Source organism: Pongo abelii, chromosome 7 (genome assembly GCF_028885655.2).
Source record: "Pongo abelii isolate AG06213 chromosome 7, NHGRI_mPonAbe1-v2.0_pri, whole genome shotgun sequence".
NCBI classification, from domain to species: Eukaryota; Metazoa; Chordata; class Mammalia; order Primates; family Hominidae; genus Pongo; species Pongo abelii.
In genome coordinates, this window is record NC_071992.2 from 120,522,398 (window position 1) to 120,544,189 (window position 21,792).

General features: G+C 35.7%; 1 protein-coding gene across 4 annotated transcripts in view; it reads right to left on the reverse strand.

Annotated features, from left to right (window-relative positions):
- Nucleotides 1–21,792, reverse strand: part of LRP12 (LDL receptor related protein 12) — a 116,717-nt gene that overhangs the window by 41,647 nt on the left and 53,278 nt on the right. For 3 of the 4 annotated variants that reach the window (XR_008527657.2, NM_001133134.1, XM_054560971.2), the window contains 1 exon segment: nt 18,908–18,964. Coding sequence is in view for 1 of the 3 variants with exons in the window: in NM_001133134.1 (NP_001126606.1) it covers nt 18,908–18,964 (57 nt within the window). In the remaining 2 variants the exon portion in view is untranslated. 4 annotated transcript variants of the gene reach the window in all.

A 21,792-nucleotide genomic window follows, 5' to 3' on the forward strand; every position in this document is an offset into this window, starting at 1 on the left:
TTCATGACAAAAAGTAGTTGAAACTAAAAGTTATGTGAAATCTTTGTGACTTTGATTTTAATAAATCACAAAACTGAAATGCAAGTAAATGTCTGTTTATGTTTACTGACCACCTAACTTCATAAGACACATATGAAGAGCACAAAAGAAATAGAGAACTCATGCTCTCATGGAAATTATAGTTTTATAACAATGACATATACTTTTTAACTGAATCCAAGAAGCATATAACAGTTAATATGACAGCATACCAGATAATACAGTACTACATGATATAATGCATAACAAGTAATTTTAGGCAAAGTATCACATGTTCAGTTAAACACATGGTGTTATTAAGCAGAAACAAAGGCCGACCAAAAACCTATATTATACAAGTATAGAACAGAGAAGGTTATGCTTGACTATGAACAAAAGATTTCTTTCATAGAAGAGAAGTTGGTAGAGCCACAGAAAAACATACTCTAAACTAGTTAAAAGAATTTAATGACCCAAATTCTATAGACAGCAGTCAAGCCACGACAGACCTACTACAAAAGGAAGTGATGTGATCCAAGTATTTTGTAAAGGTTATCGAGGGAAGAGAAACCAGTGAGGCAAAGAGATCACCTAAAAGGCAATTATAAAAACTCATCTTTTTGTACAATTTTACTTTATGAAAGTTTCACGATAGAGCAAAATAGAGCAAAATCATGCTCACTCTGTTCATAAGCAAAGGATAATAGCATATATAGGTAACGGTGGTTAGTGTCATTTGGCCATTTCATTTTTCAGAGTACTGTATAGAGTGTATTATAAAGAATATTAATTCCATTATGGCTGATGAATACAAAAGCAATTCCAAGTGTTGAAAACTAGTAAGAAGGATTTGATTCCAATGGAAATAAATGTACTTAAAGAAACCCACCATCTCCAAAATAAAAATTTGGTAAGCAAATGGTGTCTGGATTGAATGGCCATATGGGATGAGAGTAAAAATTATTCTGAAAGTTAACAAGTGAATCATTCAATACATGGAAAATATTATGCTTATGCAAACAACTAAAGGCACCCAGACATGGAAAAACCAGAGTATGTAGTTAGATGATTAGCATGAAAATCAGGTACCTCCTGGCCTACTGTTAATTTAGGAAAATAACAGCAGTTTGAAAACTTAAAAGGCTAAGTATGACACATAGTGCTGAGGATGAGATTTCTGCTTCAAGTCAGAAATACATGGTTTCCAAGTCCAAGAACTGTAAGTATCATTAAAGTGAAGCACGTATGCAGGCCTTGGATCCACAGCTGATGATAATGTTATAAAATTACCTAACACTTATTGAACTCTTACTACCTGTCAGGTACTTTAATATTTATTATTATTATCCCTATTTAACAGATAAGAAAAAAATGGAGGCACAGAGAAATTTGGTAATTTTTCTAAGGTCACAAAAAAGCTGTAAGTCTCAGAGCTGGGATGGAACCCAGGCAAGAGGCTTCATAAAAGCTGTATTCTTAACCACTAAGGCAAACTGCTGCCCACTAATGAACTCCCTATAACATCTGGAAAAATTACCAGGGAGGTGGAAGGGAGCGGTTTCAATAGCATTTAAATGACAAAAGTGGTCTATTCTAGAAAAATGAACTATTGGTCCTACATTAACATGGATAGAAAGGGTAGATAATCTATAATAACACAGAGAAAATAAGTATAGTTAGTAGTTTTAAAGCTTCTAAAGATTGATTCCTTATTTGTTACACATTATCTAAGAACTACAGGCAGAACTGACCAGCTTCTTAGTATCCTTGGTATTAAAAATTTTACAAACAGCATTCTAGAACCTACTTTTAATGATAAGAGAACATATATACATATAGTTAATTATGGGTAAGATGCTTAGGGCAAAGAGTAGAATAGTAACAATAAGGGGATGAAGTGGAGGCTGAGGGAGACATTTCAAAGGAAAGAGCAACGGACAGACAAATAATGGACAGTCTGGAAAGCATGCACGTTCAGCATAGAGTCTATGGGCCACTGAGAATACAAGGCAAGTGACCAACTGTTGGAATCTGCAAGAAAAATAAGTTAGAGTACTATAATTGCCCTTTGTTGGACTGCCATGTATAACATAACTAAGCCGTGTAACCTGAACAGGAAACATATGCCCACAGCTAGGCAGAAATGACTTTGATTCAAAAGTCCTCTTCCTGTATCTTGACTGTGTTTGTTGCCTAAATAGTGTCCTGATTTCTCTGACCCTCCAGACTCTTTAAATGGGGTTTTCTGACTCCCTGGGACCTGAGCTAAGCTGCGTCATAATGTGAATGTCGGAACAGTCAACATTTTGAGGATGGACAGAGTTGGAAGGGGACAGAGATTGAACATGAGTAACATTTCCTTAGAATTACTCCAAATTTCATTCTTTTTAAAAAAGAAGTTAGAAAACTGAACTTCTCCCTGTATGGGAATAATTACTAGCACTTGAACATAGGTTGAGTATCCCTAATCCAAAATGCTTGGGACCAAAAGTGTTTTGGATTTCAAAATTTGGAATATTTGCACATACATACTGGTTGAACATCCCTAATCCAAAATCTGAAATGCTTCAATGAGTATTTCCTGTGAGCATCATGTCAGTGCTCTAAAAGATTCTGGAGCATTTCAAATTTCAGATTTTTAGATTAGGGATGCTCAACTTGTAGCAATATTTACTAGTCTAAGATGGGAAAGGTTTTAATTATGACTTGAAAGACAAGAATCAGGCAAGCAGAAAAAATGGTATTAATCCATCACTCCCACTTAGGACTCTCATTACTCTGAGACTTATTATTAGAAACCGCAAGTGCCATGGCAGGTAGGAAATCTTATATCCAGCTGTTTATAATTTAAATATTCTTCTGCATTAGTACTGATGTTTAAGACTGAATACAGCAGTATATTTATTCATATTATTCTAAGTGACATTCTTTAAGGATCAAAATATTTTACTTGGCTATCAGCTGTAATCAAGGCAGGTAATTTCTTGGTATCTTAAAGGTCACTAATGTGACCTTTTATTTTACTGTGTGGCAGTAAAATAAAACATAAAGTCAGAAGAGGCAAAAATATAAAGACAGAAGGAGAAATTAAAAAAAAACAGGGTCATAGCACAGTATGAATGAAGATGAGGAGAGCAAAGAAACTGAATATACCCACCTAAAATGGAACTCACTAGCCAGCTTCACCCTGAAATTTCTTAGTAAGAATAATTTAGGATTTTGCTAACAATGCATAACGTAAGATGAATAGAGAAGATTCATCCTTTTACGCCTTTTTTAAAGGGCTTATGAGGGCAACTTTCTTTTCCTGCAAGGGTATAAAAATTACTGACATGGTACCTACATTTTCCTATTTTAAGCACTACAGAAGACTAAAATGCTAAAGCAAGCTACTACTATTTCCCAAGTGGGAAAAATTACTAATTTTTGAAGGTTACTGTGACTCTGGCTGGAAGCATAAAAAGGTAAGGCAGAAATCCTCACTTAAGCTAACAAACTGGCCTTGGAGCTCATGATTTTGTAAGTCATCTCTATCAGCTTTGACACAGTTTTTAGTATACTCACATCTTCTATGAGTGTTCCAGTTACTGTGTCTTTTGTCAAGGGTGGTACCCAGAAATAAACAATACCAGAGTATGTTTGCATGAAGAATAAAAAAGAACTATCATCTGCTTGGTTCTGGATACTGTATTTCTATTACTGCAGTTTAATATCAAATCACCCCCTTACTTATATCAGGCTATCAGTCAACTGATACCCAAGTACAGTTTGCTTATCCACCAAGTGACTGGCTTTTGCACACCAGTTTCACAGTACATCCAATTCAAATTCATGCCTTGGCAAAAATTACAGATAATCAACATGTTATCACACTTTGAAGAGTTAGTCCCAAAGTTACAGACTGGAAAAGAAAATGTCAAATGCTTGAACAGAGCTTGCCTTTTTACCTTCACTAGGTTTGGCTCACTCAATGAAATGGATATATCCATCAGATGAACTTCACTTCTACCATCTAAGCACTGCATACCCTGTCACAATACAACCTGTTCTGTCTATAGTTCTGGTACTCACACGTGCTGTTCTAATGCTGGGGTTATTGTTTATTACAACATACAATGAGTATTCCTTATCCAAAATCCTTGGGACCAGAAGTATTTTGATTTTTTTTTCAAATTCTGGAATATATACAGATATATACTTACTAGTTGAGCATCCCAAAACCAAAAATCTGAAGTGTGAAATGCTCCAGTGAGCATTTCCTTTGAGTGTTATGTTGTTGCTCAAAATGTTTTGGATTTTGGAGCATTTTGATTTTTGGATTTTCAGATTTGGGATAGTCAACCTGTAATGTAACATAAAAATATAACATATAATTATTTTGTTATAAATACATAATTGTTCAATAAATATTTGATATATAATATAAAATAGGTTACAATTATATAATATAAAGATGTTTCATATAAGACATTGGCCATAAGATTAAATTATAGAGTATATAATATAGAAATAATAATACCACCATTAGTTTCATTTCCAAAACTTAAAGGGAGTTCACTACTTTAAAACTTTAAGTGTCTCAGAGGTAAACTCTGAAGGTAGACAATGACTTTAAAAATTATTAGCATCCTAATGTTTTTTTTTAATATATATCAAGAATGTACTCTGTCTTATATTCCCTACTCATTTTCTTTATATAAAGGATAGCTTCTTGGGTTCACACTATGTTCTGTTTTTATATTCTGAAATTCTAAAAACCCTAATGTATTAATAATCAACTAAAATGTAATAAGGCTTCTTTCTTTTCTTCATCTGAAACATGGATGAAAGACATTTTTATAACACTGGTCAAAAGAACTAGTGAAATTCTTCTTAGTAACTTTAACAAGAGGTCCAGGTACCTAATTGAATAATTGCAAAATAATATTAAAATTACATAGGAAAGGTGCAAAGGACCACTTGACCTGCTACTTTTTCATGTAACTTTTCTATATTTAAAAAATAATTGTAAACTTCTATCAGAGATAATTACAATTTAAGCTTTATTTCCTTTCAGATTCTTTATTTGGAAGATCTTAAACATTCTAGGATAATAAAAGCTTTATCAGACTAGATGTTCTTCCAGGAAAATTTCAAAATACCATGTTATAATATTTAAGCCCAAAGCTGTGGTTAAAAACAAAAGCCATTTTAATTTAGTACTCTCCATTATCACAAAATGTTAACTAATCTGAAAGCAAATTTATTGCAATTTAGAAAATATGTCCCTATTTTAAAGGCCACAGCTAAATTATTAGTTGTAAAAGGCATACAGGATTAGCAATGTGCTAGGCCTTCGAATATTAGAATAGAAACTATAAAATGCAAATACATAAAAGCAAGAAAGGGTGATGATTTTGATAGAATAAAATTCTGACAGCATAAACAATACTTAAAAACTATCTGAAGTCTATTTTATATACTCTGCTAATTCAGTTAATATGAATAAGGATTAAGAAAGAAACTTCCTAAGTAAATATTCTGTCAGCTCTCAGAAATGTCAGATTTGCCTGACAAAAGATTCTAAGTCAAATGCGGAGTAGACTCAAAATCAAGCTAACCTCACACAGAGACTTCAGCTATCATTAAAAGGTAGGAATATTTGGAAGTTGTATCATTGGTAATTGGAAATACCATGTTAATCTTCCTATGTAAAAAAAGCTTCTGCCTGAGAAAGCAGCAAGCCTTAACATCTGCTCTTATTAGCAACCAGAAAATATTTTATAAACTTGAGGCTAGTTTTTGCCTAACTATAAAGGAAAGCAAATCTCATTCTCTTATTCTTTGCGATGTTACAACTCCAGGCCATGAATCAAGAAGAAAAGAAAATGTTACTTTTAAAAAAAAAAAAACCGTTTGACAGAAAATAAAAGGTTGAGACTTTAATGGAAACATAATAACAAAAAAAGTTAAGCAAGAAAAACATCATTGTACTGAAAGTAAATGCAGACAACTGTGTAAATTAGTACATCCTTTTTGGAAGGCAATCTGTCAAAAAGTTTCTAGAGTCATTAAATTATTCATGACCTGTGATACAGTAATTTCACTTTCAGAAATGTATGCTAAGGAAATATTCTTAGAAATAAAAAAGGCTAGATATACAGTTGACCCTTGAACAACATGGGTTTGAATTGTGTAAGTCCACTTATACATGGATTTTTTTCAACAAATACATTGGAAAAATTTTTGGAGATTTGTGACAATTTGAAAAACCTTGCAGACAAATCACATAGACTGGAAATTTTGAAAAAAAATTAGGTATATCATGAATGCATATATATGTAAAATACTAGTCTATCATTTACTACCATAAAAAATACATTAACCTATTATAAAGAGTTAGAATTTATCAAAACCTACACAAACACTTGCAGACCACATACAGCACCATTTACATTCAAGAGAAGTATAAAGATGAATACTAAATCATAACTGAATAAAATTAATTATAGGACATACTATACAACTAATAATTCTGTAGCCACCTCCCATTGCTATTTTGGTGAGCTCAATTTGCAAGTATCTGCTTAAATCGCTGTGTGATGCTAATCATCTCCATGTGAGCAGTTGGTATCTCCAGTAAATTGTGTGTCACAGTATAATGTGATCTCTGGTGGTTCTCGCGTATTTTTCATTGTGTTTAGTGCAATACCATAAACCCCAAATAACACCATGGGATCCATACAAAGTGCCACTAGTGATGTTGCAAGTGCTCCCAAGAAGCAAAGAAAAGTCATGACATTACAAGAAAAAGCTGAATTGCTTGATATGTACTGTAGACTGAGGTCTGCAACTGCAGCTGCCCACCTTATCAGACAGATGACTCATCTGTAAATAGATAGTGTAAACTTATGCTATCAATAAATACAGCAGCATACTGTAAATGGATTTTCTCTTATGATTTTCTTAATAACATTTTCTTTTCTCTAGCTAACTTTAAGAATACAGCATTTAAGCCTGGGCATGGTGGCTCACACCTGTGTTACCAGCACTTTGGGAGGCCAAGGTGGGCAGATCACTTGCACTCACAAGTTCAAGACCAGCCTGGGCAACATGGCAAAACCCCGTCTCTACAAAAACAAAAATTGGCTGGCCATGTGGTGCACACCTGTAGTCCCAGCTACTTGGGAGGCTGAGGTGGGAGGATGGCTTGAGCCCAGGAGGTGGAGGTTGCAGTGGGCTGAGATCATGCCACTGCACTCCAGCCTGGGTGACAAAGTCAGACCCTGTCTCAAAAAAAAAAAAAAAAGAATACAGTATTTAATACACATAACGTACATAAATTTATTTGACTGTTTATGTTGTTGTTAAGATTTCCAGTCAACAGCATGCTATTGAGTACTTAAACTTTTGGAGAATCAACAATTACATATGGCTTTTCTTCCACTATGCAGAGAATTGGTGCCCCTAACCGCCATGTTGTTCAAGGGTCAACTGTATATGAATATGTCTCTTGAGCATGATCCAAATTAGGCAAAATCCATTGGAAACAACCCATTGTAATGAAGTCACATGATAGAAATTTTATGCAGGCATTAAAATAATGAATATGAAGACTAAGGGAAAAATGTACATAGTGTTAAACAGAAAGAGCAGGAGATAAAATTAGGGATAATTCAAATGCATATACAATTATTTTTAAGGTATGTACACAAAAGGACAAATAAAAAATTTAATATACTACTATTAATTATTGTAGGAAGGTAGGGTTAATGGGTGATTTTCTTAATCTTTTTGCTTTTTTCTAAATGTTTAACGCAACTTGTGTAATCGAATTTGTGAAAACAAAAAACTTGATTTAGAAGTAATCAAGAATAAAGACAGCACAAATTATTTCTAGAATATACTGATTAAAGTCAATATCATAGATTACAGAGTAATTCAGTTTAAAGTAGATATATTTTAAAAAATCAAATATATTTGTTTAATGTGTACAAGGGCCTTGTGGTAAATCAACTTGACATAAGATATATTTCATTCTATGTAGCAGATGAGCTGTAATTTGGTAATTTTAAACATTTCAAAAAGAAACATATAATTTAGACACTTTTTAAAAAAGCGATTAAAAGAGCCTTCCTACTCTCTCATGTATGCAATTAAATTACTTGGCAGTTTCTGTGGTATAATTCATAATGATTTTCATATATTATTAAATTTATAAAAATACCATTTGTCTTTTCTCCTTTCTCTAGTTTATATATGAAGAGAGATTTAAAATTCTGGACTAAGAAAAGTTCTAAATTAAAGTAAGTACAAAAATTAAGATTTTATCCAATATTCTTTCCCATTATATAACAACTAGATACATACTTTTTGATAATTTAACTACAATTTCTTATGCCAACCCTGTAGCATCAGAACGAGCAAAAAGGCAAAGATTTATCTTTCCCAGCAAGGATTTGAGGAGGAAGAAGATGGAAATAAACAGAATATTAAAAACAGAACAAATTATTCCAAGCACAAGAACCAAAAATATATTATTAATTAGAAATTAGTAATTCCCCCAAAAATTCATGAGTAAACAAAATGAAGCCCTTAATACGATGCCTAATAAGAAAAGTTAATATTAAGTCATTTACTACTCACCAGATATTATAACTAGGCTTTTTACAAATTCATATTCTAACTTAATATGTTCATTATTTGCCATAATGTGCCTTAGTACATTAAGACCATATTATAGGTACAGTTTGCACATTTACTTCTGCTACTAAGTGATAAGTTCCTTGAGAGAAGAATATTTTACTCACCACTTACTTTCACCCTCCTTGGCACCAGGTTCTATCAGGTGCTTGATACATGTTAAATGAATTGAATTCATTGCCAACAGGGTGACTATACAGCCTGATTTGTCCAGAACAGTCCTGGTTTTGTCACTGGTGCAGCATAATTAAAAATAATGTATTATTTCGCTTTCAAAGTGTCCTGATTTGGAAAATAAATTACCTGATAACACTAGGTGCAGACAATTAAAATTCTTTCTAAAATCATCAATATACTTTCCAAAGTGCAAACGACAATCCAGCAGGGCACTGAGCACCGGCAAATGGAGTAGCAGAGGTGAAAAGAGCAGGGGAAGAGCAGAAATAGATGGCAGCACAGAATACTGAAGCATCTCACCATTTGTGTTGCTTGCTCATCTCAACAGAAAGCAAGTCCTACATTTTGAGATTCTTCCAAAGGCTAGCTCTCCATTTAGACCAGCACTGAAGGGGCCCTACTTTCTACTGAGGATGCAAGGATTTCAGAAAGCTTATACTCTATTAAACATTACATCTATAGCTCCGTACTGGCCATAGAAAAAATGCAATGAGGCTGGGCACAGTGGCTCATGCCTGTAATGCCAGCACTTTGGGAGACCAAGGTGGGCGGATCACTTGAAGTCAGGAGTTTGAGACCAGCCTGGCCCAACATAGTGAAACCACATCTCTATTAAAAATACAAAAATTAGCTGGGCATGGTGGCGCACACCTGTAGTCCCAGCTACTTGGGAGACTGGGGCAGGAGAATCGCTTGAACCCAGGAGGCAGAGGTCGTAGTGAACTGAGATCATACCACTGTACTCCAGCCTGGCCAACAGACAGAGTGAGACTCAATCTCAAAAAACAAAACAAAACAAAAAAACAGCAATGACTCTGTGTACCCAGACATACCTTTGGAAACAGCATCCATTTATTTTTAATAATATAATTGGAATAGATTTCATGTATTATTATTCTCATTCTGTTAGAAAGATTTTGTAAGATGAGACTTTAGAAAAAATAAGCCTTGAATAAGGTTTTACTCACTTCTGAAATGCAGTATTTTATTGACGTATAAATATATTTAATTAAAACACACATTTTGTTATGGCCTGAAATGTGTTGCCTCCAAAACTCATATTTTAGAGTCTAACCCTAGTACATCAGAACGTAACTGGATTTGGAGAGAGAGTCTTTACAGAGTTAAAGAGTTAAAGTTAAAATGAGGTCATATGTGTGGCCCTAAACCAATGACTGGTGTCCTTATAAGAAGAGGAGATCAGGACAACACACACAGAGGGGACACTATGTGAAGACAGTAAGAAGACACCCATTTATAAGCCAAAGAGAAAGAACTCAGAAGAAACCAACCCTGCTGACACCTGAGTCTCAGAACTCTGGCCTGCAAAATAGTGAGAAAATAAATTCATGTTGTTTAAGTTACCTAGACCGGGATGTTTTGTTATGGTAGCCCTAGAAAACTAATACATATTTCTAAATGTGTATCTGAAATTCAGAAGAAAAAAACGATTAAAAAATGTAAAATATCTTTACTGCTGATTTCTTTTTTCAAACAGAAATTTATTTAAGGGTATTATCAATGCTCAAGAAGAGCCTAGTGGTCTAATCACAAGTAAACAGCTAAAAATAAGTATAATCTAACCCTTGATGAGTTGACATAAAATTCAGAATATAGTACTATATCTGTCCAAATTTCCAAATTTTCATAACTTCTCATACTCTGTAATAATCTGCATAACTCAGCAAATCTGCATTTGCAAGTGATCAATGCACATTATAAAAGCATACATGGTAAGAAAATTGATTCAAAGGGTAAGAAAGACCCAATTAGATTTTAATGTAACAGAGCACAAAATGCTCAATGATATGGTTTCAGACTCCACATTGCAACTAACCTTAAAGAAACTACCTCTTGTTGAGTTTTGGTGTAGTATCACAGAATAGTCACAATTATCTGAAAAACGCTATTAAAATATTCCTTTCTTTTCCAATTATACATCACTGTGAGGCTGGCCTGTCTCCTAGTATGTCAAACAAAGCATGATGTTGCAAAGGACTGAATGCGGAAACAGATATGAGAATCTAGCTATCTTCTTTTAAGCCAATCATTACTTTATAAAATTATAAAACAATTCTATTCTTATTGATGTTTTTTGTTTTGAAATATATATTTTTCATAAAACTATACTAAGTATTGATGTAAACATGCAATAGGTTACTGTTATTTTTAATTGAACTACTGAGTTTTAAAACAAATTCGCAGTTTTAATTTCTTTTTTTTTTTTTTTTTAATTTCTTTTTTTTTTTTTTTCTTTTATTGTAATTATTATTATTATTATTATTATTATACTTTAGGTTTTATGGTACATGTGCCCAATGTGCAGTAAGTTACATATGTATACATGTGCCATGCTGGTGCACTGCACCCACCAACTCGTCATCCAGCATTAGGTATATCTCCCAATGTTATCCCTCCCCCCTCCCCCCAACCCACAACAGTCCCTGAAGTGTGATGTTCCCCTTCCTGTGTCCATGTGTTCTCATTGTTCAATTCCCACCTATGAGTGAGAATATGCGGTGTTTGGTTTTTTGTTCTTGCGATAGTTTACTGAGAATGATGATTTCCAATTTCATCCATGTCCCTACAAAGGACATGAACTCATCATTTCTTATGGCTGCATAGTATTCCATGGTGTAGATGTGCCACATTTTCTTAATCCAGTCTATCATTGTTGGACATTTGGGTTGGTTCCAAGTCTTTGCTATTGTGAATAATGCGGCAATAAACATACGTGTGCATGTGTCTTTATAGCAGCATGATTTATAGTCCTTTGGGTATATACCCAGTAATGGGATGGCTGGGTCGAATGGAATTTCTAGTTCTAGATCCCTGAGGAATCGCCACACTGACTTCCACAAGGGTTGAACTAGTTTACAGTCCCACCAACAGTGTAAAAGTGTTCCTATTTCTCCACATCCTCTCCAGCACCTGTTGTTTCCTGACTTTTTAATGATTGCCATTCTAACTGGTGTGAGATGGTATCTCATTGTGGTTTTGATTTGCATTTCTCTGATGGCCAGTGATGGTGAGCATTTTTTCATGTGTCTTTTGGCTGCATAAATGTCTTCTTTTGAGAAGTGTCTGTTCATGTCCTTCGCCCACTTTTTGATGGGGTTGTTTGTTTTTTTCTTGTAAATTTGTTGGAGTTCATTGTAGATTCTGGATATTAGCCCTTTGTCAGATGAGTAGGTTGCGAAAATTTTCTCCCATTTTGTAGGTTGCCTGTTCACTCTGATGGTAGTTTCCTTTGCTGTGCAGAAGCTCTTTAGTTTAATTAGATCCCATTTGTCAATTTTGGCTTTTGTTGCCATTGCTTTTGGTGTTTTAGACATGAAGTCCTTGCCCATGCCTATGTCCTGAATGGTATTGCCTAGGTTTTCTTCTAGGGTTTTTATGGTTTTAGGTCTAACATTTAAGTCTTTAATCCATCTTGAATTGATTTTTGTATAAGGTGTAAGGAAGGGATCCAGTTTCAGCTTTCTACATATGGCTAGCCAGTTTTCCCAGCACCATTTATTGAATAGGGAATCCTTTCCCCATTTCTTGTTTTTCTCAGGTTTGTCAAAGATCAGATGGTTGTAGATATGTGGCATTATTTCTGACGGCTCTATTCTGTTCCATTGATCTATATCTCTGTTTTGGTACCAGTACCATGCTGTTTTGGTTACTGTAGCCTTGTAGTATAGTTTGAAGTCAGGTAGCGTGATGCCTCCAGCTTTGTTCTTTTGGCTTAGGATTGACTTGGCGATGCGGGCTCTTTTTTGGTTCCATATGAACTTTAAAGTAGTTTTTTCCAATTCTGTGAAGAAAGTCATTGGTAGCTTGATGGGGATGGCATTGAATCTGTAAATTACCTTGGGAAGGATGGCCATTTTCATGATATTGATTCTTCCTACCCATGAGCATGGAATGTTCTTCCATTTGTTTGTATCCTCTTTTATTTCCTTGAGCAGTGGTTTGTAGTTCTCCTTGAAGAGGTCTTTCACATCCCTTGTAAGTTGGATTCCTAGGTATTTTATTCTCTTTGAAGCAATTGTGAATGGGAGTTCACTCATGATTTGGCTCTCTGTTTGTCTGTTATTGATGTATAAGAATGCTTGTGATTTTTGCACATTGATTTTGTATCCTGAGACTTTGCTGAAGTTGCTTATCAGCTTAAGGAGATTTTGGGCTGAGACAATGGGGTTTTCTAGATATACTATCATGTCATCTGCAAACAGGGACAATTTGACTTCCTCTTTTCCTAATTGAATACCCTTGATTTCCTTCTCCTGCCTAATTGCCCTGGCCAGAACTTCCAACACTATGTTGAATAGAAGCGGCGAGAGAGGGCATCCCTGTCTTGTGCCAGTTTTCAAAGGGAATGCTTTCAGTTTTTGCCCATTCAGTATGATATTGGCTGTGGGTTTGTCATAAATAGCTCTTATTATTTTGAGATACGTCCCATCAATTCCTAATTTATTGAGAGTTTTTAGCATGAAGGGTTGTTGAATTTTGTCAAAGGCCTTTTCTGCATCTATTGAGATAATCATGTGGTTTTTGTCTTTGGTTCTGTTTATATGCTGGATTACATTTATTGATTTGCGTATATTGAACCAGCCTTGCATCCCAGGGATGAAGCCCACTTGATCATGGTGGATAAGCTTTTTGATGTGCTGCTGGATTCTGTTTGCCAGTATTTTATTGAGGATTTTTGCATCAATGTTCATCAAGGATATTGGTCTAAAATTCTCTTTTTTTGTTGTGTCTCTGCCAGGCTTTGGTATCAGGATGATGCTGGCCTCATAAAATGAGTTAGGGAGGATTCCCTCTTTTTCTATTGATTGGAATAGTTTCAGAAGGAATGGTACCAGCTCCTCCTTGTACCTCTGGTAGAATTCGGCTGTGAACCCATCTGGTCCTGGACTTTTTTTGGTTGGTAAGCTATTGATTATTGCCATAATTTCAGCTCCTGTTATTGGTCTATTCAGAGATTGAACTTCTTCTTGGTTTAGTCTTGGGAGGGTGTATGTGTTGAGGAATTTATCCATTTCTTCTAGATTTTCTAGTTTATTTGCGTAGAGGTGTTTGTAATATTCTCTGATGGTAGTTTGTATTTCTGTGGGATCAGTGGTGATATCCCCTTTATCATTTTTTATTGCATCTATTTGATTCTTCTCTCTTTTTTTCTTTATTAATCTTGCTAGCGGTCTATCAATTTTGTTGATCCTTTCAAAAAACCAGCTCCTGGATTCATTTATTTTTTGAAGGGTTTTTTGTGTCTCTATTTCCTTCAGTTCTGCTCTGATTTTAGTTATTTCTTGCCTTCTGCTAGCTTTTGAATGTGTTTGCTCTTGCTTTTCTAGTTCTTTTAATTGTGATGTTAGGGTGTCAATTTTGGATCTTTCCTGCTTTCTCTTGTGGGCATTTAGTGCTATAAATTTCCCTCTACACACTGCTTTGAATGCATCCCAGAGATTCTGGTATGTTGTGTCTTGGTTCTCGTTGGTTTCAAAGAACATCTTTATTTCTGCCTTCATTTCGTTATGTACCCAGTAGTCATTCAGGAGCAGGTTGTTCAGTTTCCACGTAGTTGAGCGGTTTTGAGTGAGATTCTTAATCCTGAGTTCTAGCTTGATTGCACTGTGATCTGAGAGACAGTTTGTTACAATTTCTGTTCTTTTACATTTATTGAGGAGAGCTTTACTTCCAAGGATATGGTCAATTTTGGAATAGGTGTGGTGTGGTGCTGAAAAAAATGTATATTCTGTTGATTTGGGGTGGAGAGTTCTGTAGATGTCTATTAGGTCTGCTTGGTGCAGAGCTGAGTTCAATTCCTGGGTATCCTTGTTGACTTTCTGTCTCGTTGATCTGTCTAATGTTGACAGTGGGGTGTTAAAATCTCCCATTATTAATGTGTGGGAGTCTAAGTCTCTTTGTAGGTCACTCAGGACTTGCTTTATGAATCTGGGTGCTCCTGTATTGGGTGCATATATATTTAGGATAGTTAGCTCTTCTTGTTGAATTAATCCCTTTACCATTATGTAATGGCCTTCTTTGTCTCTTTTGATCTTTGTTGGTTTAAAGTCTGTTTTATCAGAGACTAGGATTGCAACCCCTGCCTTTTTTTGTTTTCCATTTGCTTGGTAGATCTTCCGCCATCCTTTTATTTTGAGCCTATGTGTGTCTCTGCACGTGAGATGGGTTTCCTGAATACAGCACACTGATGGGTCTTGAGTCTTTATCCAATTTGCCAGTCTGTGTCTTTTAATTGGACCATTTAGTCCATTTACATTTAAAGTTAATATTGTTATGTGTGAATTTGATCCTGTCATTATGATGTTAGCTCGATGTTTTGCTCGTTAGTTGATGCAGTCTCTTCCTAGTCTCAATGGTCTTTACATTTCGGTATGATTTTGCAGTGGCTGGTACCGGTTGTGCCTTTCCATGTTTAGCGCTTCCTTCAAGAGCTCTTTTAGGGCAGGCCTGGTGGTGACAAAATCTCTCAGCATTTGCTTGTCTGTAAAGTATTTTATTTCTCCTTCACTTATGAAGCTTAGTTTGGCAGGATATGAAATTCTGGGTTGAAAATTCTTTTCTTTAAGAATGTTGAATATTGGCCCCCACTCTCTTCTGGCTTGTAGGGTTTCTGCCGAGAGATCCGCTGTTAGTCTGATGGGCTTCCCTTTGATGGTAACCCGTCCTTTCTCTCTGGCTGCCCTTAACATTTTTTCCTTCATTTCAACTTTGGTGAATCTGACAATTATGTGTCTTGGAGTTGCTCTTCTCGAAGAGTATCTTTGTGGCGTTCTCTGTATTTCCTGAATCTGAATGTTGGCCTGCCTTGCTAGATTGGGGAAGTTCTCCTGGATAATATCCTGCAGAGTGTTTTCCAACTTGTTTCCATTCTCCCCATCACTTTCAGGTACACCAATCAGACGTAGATTTGGTCTTTTCACATAGTCCCACATTTCTTGGAGGCTTTGCTCGTTTCTTTTTATTCTTTTTTCTCTAAACTTCCCTTCTCGCTTCATTTCATTCATTTCATCTTCCAGGGCTGATACCCTTTCTTCCATTTGATCGCATCGGCTCCTGAGGCTTCTGCATTCTTCACGTAGTTCTCGAGCCTTGGTTTTCAGCTCCATCAGCTCCTTTAAGCACTTCTCTGTATTGGTTATTCTAGTTATACATTCTTCTAAATTTTTTTCAAAGTTTTCAACTTCTTTGCCTTTGGATTGAATATCCTCCCGTAGCTCGGAGTAATTTGATCGTCTGAAGCCTTCTTCTCTCAGCTCGTCAAAGTCATTCTCCGTCCAGCTTTGTTCCGTTGCTGGTGAGGAACTGCGTTCCTTTGGAGGAGGAGAGGTACTCTGCTTTTTAGAGTTTCCAGTTTTTCTGCTCTGTTTTTTCCCCATCTTTGTGGTTTTATCTACTTTTGGTCTTTGATGATGGTGATGTACAGATGGGTTTTTGGTGTGGATGTCCTTTCTGTTAGTTTTCCTTCTAACAGACAGAACCCTCAGCTGCAGGTCTGTTGGAGTACCTGGCGGGCCGTGTGAGGTGTCAGTCTGCCCCTGCTGGGGGGTGCCTCCCAGTTAGGCTGCTCGGGGGTCAGGGGTCAGGGACCCACTTGAGGAGGCAGTCAGCCCGTTCTCAGATCTCCAGCTGTGTGCTGGGAGAACCACTGCTCTCCTCACAGCTGTCAGACAGGGACATTTAAGTCTGCAGAGGTTACTGCTGTCTTTTTGTTTGTCTGTGCCCTGCCCCCAGAGGTGGAGCCTACAGAGGCAGGCAGGCCTCCTTGAGCTGTGGTGGGCTCCACCCAGTTCAAGCTTCCAGGCTGCTTTGTTTACCTAAGCGAGCCTGGGCAATGGCGGGCGCCCCTCCCCCAGCCTCGCTGCCGACTTGCTGCTTGATCTCAGACTGCTGTGCTAGCAATCAGCGAGACTCCGTGGGCGTAGGACCCTCTGAGCCAGGTGTGGGCTATACTCTCCTGGGGCACCGTTTCCTAAGCCCGTCGGAAAAGCACAGTATTCGGGTGGGAGTGGCCCGATTTTCCAGGTGCCGTCTGTCACCTCTGGAAGGGGAACTCCCTGACCCCTTGCGCTTCCCGAGTGAGGCAATGCCTCACCCCTGCTTCGGCTGGCGCACGGTGCGCTCACCCACTGACCTGCGCCCACTGTCTGGCACTCCCTAGTGAGATGAACACGGTACCTCAGATGGAAATGCAGAAATCACCCGTCTTCTGCGTCGCTCGCGCTGGGAGCTGTAGACCGGAGCTGTTCCTATTCGGCCATCTTGGCTCCTCCCCCCCGCAGTTTTAATTTCTAACATAGTAAATATTGGTAGCTGTAGCCCATATAAACAAAAACTCTTTTAAGTCCTTGTTATGGACTTAATTGTGTCCCCCCTCAAGCCCATATGTGGAAGCCCTAAATCCCAATGTGACTGTATTTGGAGACACAGTCTTTAAGGAGGTAACTGAGGTTAAATGAGGTCATAAGGATGGGGCCCTAATACCATAGGACTCATGTTCTTATTAGAAGAAGAGGCACAAGAGACCTCTTGCTTTCTCTGAACATTCATAGAAAAAAGGCCATGTGACGACACAATGAGAAGGTGGCCATCTACAGGCCAGGAAAAGAAGTCTCACCAGGAACCAACCCTGCCAGCACTTTGATCTTGGACTTCCAGAACTGTGAGAAAAATTGATGTCTGTTATTTAAGCCATCCACAGTAGTATTTTGTTGCAGCAGCGCACATAGACTAAAACAGGCCTCAGTAGTTTTTAAAGTTTATAATGGGTCCTGAGACCAAAACTTTTGAAAACTACTGAATTAAACAGTAACCATTTGGTTGTATAAATTAAAATGTTTGTAAACAAACATACTTTATAGTTACAACTTGGAAAAGTAATTATAATTCTCATTAACTATTCAAAATGCAAAGAAAAAGGGAGAAGGCCATCTTTAAAAAAACCTGTTATTTGATATATACAATTATATATCATTTGAGAACGTATTTTTAAAAAAGTGAAACAAACTATGAAAAAAAATTAATGCAGGCACTGAAGCACTTGCTTTGCGTTTTCAGGAAACTAGGCTTGTTGGGCTTGTTGATGTGTTTGACTAGGGCATACTAACCCTTAGAGTATTTGTTAATTCTATTAACTTTCTGAATACAAAGTCAGACATAAAACAACAGAACAAGATTTGCTTCATGTGAGGAAAAAAGAACCAAACAAATTACAAGATGACACAAAGAGGTTAATCAATGCATTGATAAATACACTAAGTACAGTTTTAACCACACAAAACTTATCAATATAGGGAAATAATAAATGAACAGTAAGAAAATCTATTTCAATATATGCAAAAATACATATTTTAGTTCTCCTAGTAACTGTGGTTGACAGCAAAAATGGTAACAGAGATGTGGAAGTGTCCTAAGAATAAAAATTTTAGTAGTTATAAGTATTTAAGTAATTATAAAGTTATAAAGTAATTATAAGTTATAAAAGCCTAGATGGGTATAAAAAATACATTAACTTCAATGATGAATTTCTGAATTTCATGGACACAAGTATATTGTGTTGCTTTTAACAGCAAATAAACTGTGCGCTCAAATACAATAGTTTTATGTAGAGTAGTACTATAATTTAAAAATCAAGCAAAAAGCTGAATTTCTAAGGCTCTAATCCTAGGGATAGCATTCAAAATCACATTTCAGTACATTTCATTTCATATAACTTTGTATGGAAAGAAAATACTAATTCAACTTGAGCTAACTTTTCTCTAGGTTCAATGTTTGTATGAAAAAATAATTATGCAGTCCATTTGGAAAAGTATAATCAATCCATGGGCATGCAAGTATCAGTTTTATCTTATGAGAATTTCTCCATGTTCCAGTTACTTCATTCCTTATTACATGCTGCAAAAAGCAGTAATAATTTTTATAGCCAAATATCACTTCGTAAGATACCAGGTGGCTTTCAATATTTACCATATAAGTCATGCATGAAATTTAAACATTACAAAAAATGACTTACCAGTTGACACTCCTGAAATATGCACATTTTCAGAATGTTCTGCAAGAGCACCATTTCCTAAAATTAAACATAATGAATAAACTAATATCCAAGATAAAATTTACAAAATTTTTTCAGATCCTCCCTTTAAAAGAGAAACAACTACATAGAGCTCCTTTTAATACTGAGAAGCTAAAGTTTCTTATAATAATCTTCAAGACAATACTAGGAAGCTCAAAATCATAATAGCAATGGGGAAAACAAACATTTTGGAAATCTCAACAATGTAGTGTTATATATAAAGGTCAAAAAGATAGATCTGATCAACATCAGAAAGAATTTTCTATCAATTAATAATCAAAAGGGAAGTCAGTACTGCTACAAGAAAAAAGAGAACACAGCTTGTTAAAAATAGCATTCCCCTAAAAGCGTGTCCAAATTAGCCACAAGCCGGTGTAATTTCTGTCAGGGCCACATATGTTGGTACTTAAAAAAAAAAAAAAGTCTTGCATTGTCTTCTAAATCTTCAAAAAAATCTTTCAAATTTTTCTCACCAACAATTCTAACAATCTTAAGTATTGGGAATATTTACTCCCTCAAATTAATGTAAGCAATGTCTCTTCAGATATTTGTCTTAAAATTTTGTATTTTATACATCATTAGTTCTAAAGGTTTCTCTCTTTACCCATTAGTTGGATCTGGCATCACAACAGCTCAGAAACCGAACAGACAAAGAATTCTCCTTGGAGTCAGGTGGGGAAGGAAGCTAGTCAGAAAAAGCTTAGAAGGCAAACGCAGAATTTTCTTTCATGGTTGAGAGTGGAGAAAATAGCAAATATTGTAATTAACAACTTTTTTTTTTACAAGTATCACACTTCTATAATTGCTTGAATATTGTATTGCACCCCCCACCCCAATGCACTAAGCTGTAGGAGAACAGAATTTGTGTTTATTTGGCTTCCCACTGCAGGCACAGTTCCTGATACAGAGGAGGTGCACAAATAGCTGAAAGATGAATAAATGAGGGATGTCCTGATTATTAAAATGAAATCATGCCCATTAAGCACTTGATATAGTGCCTGGCACATAGCATTGAACAGGTGTTGATTTTTTTAACTGTGTAAAGTATATTATTGTTACTAAAGAAAAAATAACTGTGATAAAACAATATTTTTGGTTCAACTACAGCTATACCCTTCAAAATGAAAACATACATTATATTTCCCTCAATTAAGAATCAAACAGTGGAAATGATGAGATAGGTGGGAAGGCCATATGAAGTATACAAATAAATGATTATATTCATTTTAAGTACTGTGCATTGATGCCAAAAAAGGCACAATTTCTTTTTCCCGTTGATTGTTAAATGTCACACATACAGAACTGAAATGACTAGAAAGACTGTACCCATTTCTTTACCACACACAACTTATAAAAACAGGCAGCAGAAACAAAACATGAAACTGATTCAATAAAATACCTAACAAGGTTTGCCAAAGGTCAGTATAAACTGCCTAAATCCTTGCTACTCACAAGTAGACTAGCAGTACTGGCCACCTTGGGAGTGTGCTAGAAATGCAGAGACTCAGGCTCATTCCAGATTATGGAATCTGAATTTATATGCACACTTAGTGATCTATATGCACATTAAAGTTTGAGAAGCACTGGCAAGGTTTGGGCTTAAATCTTCTACTTCTATATTATACATTGCTACAAATCACAGCTACATAATTTGTGATACTAACGTTTCCAGTATCCGTAAGATAGCATATTATGCTCAGGAGAGTTTTAATATCAGATTTTACTTTTTTAAAAAAGAGACAGGGTCTGACTATGTTGCCCAGGCTGGACTAGAACTCCTGGGCTCAAGCAATCCTCCTACCTTAGCCTCCCGAGCAGCTGGGACTACAGGAGTGTACTATCACACCCAGTTTAGATACATTTTAAACATGAAATCTTTTTTCCAGTTTGGTAAACAGAGCAAAAACAGAAGGCAAAAAAGCAGCATAATGTAATACTGAAGATTGTGGATTCTGAGCTATATTGCCAGGATTCTAAAACCAGCTCCATTCCTTACCTGCTGTGCAATTTAGGGCAAGTTATCCAATCTCTCTGTGCCTCAATTTCATGTTTTAAAATGGAGATAATACCTACCTTTATAGGGCTTAGTGAAATTCTTTACAATAGTAAAAAAAAAAAAAATCTAAAACTATTATCAACATGCACAGGAATAAACTTATATAGCCTTATAATAAAATATTCAATAAACAAATAATTATATATGTGCTAACTTGGATAGGTACACATATTAAATTAAAAATGTTTCAGATGAGCAGTAAAGTATGATTTAATTTTAACTTTAAAATTATGTATGTATAGTTTATAATATGCAGATGTTAAACATGTCATATGTATGTCTATGCATTTATATAAACACTGATGAGCCTAAGGGTATAACACTGATGTGGAGGAAAACCTCTGGAACTGGAATTAGAGAGGAAGATTTGAATTGTATACTATAGCATTGGCCAAATTTGTTACAAACAGGCACAGATTTCTTTAAAAATTTTATTTATATTACAAAAAAGGAGAAACAGGTGAACAGAATATATAGTTCATTCCCATCATTCTGGATAAACAGAAATCTGGTAAATACCATGCTAATTATAACATATTAAAATTTCATTAAAGTATTAATGATTTTAAAAACTGGTTAACACTTTAAAACAGAAAACATGATACTGCTAATTAATTTCTCATACATTTACTCTAGTTTAAAAACAATCCTATTTAGAAGTTAAAAGAAATCAGTGATAATTTCTGTTAACATCAAAGTGATGTTTCTGCTTCTGAACATCACTTGAAGAAGTGGGCTACTTAATTTATGTGTACTGCCATTCTAAAAA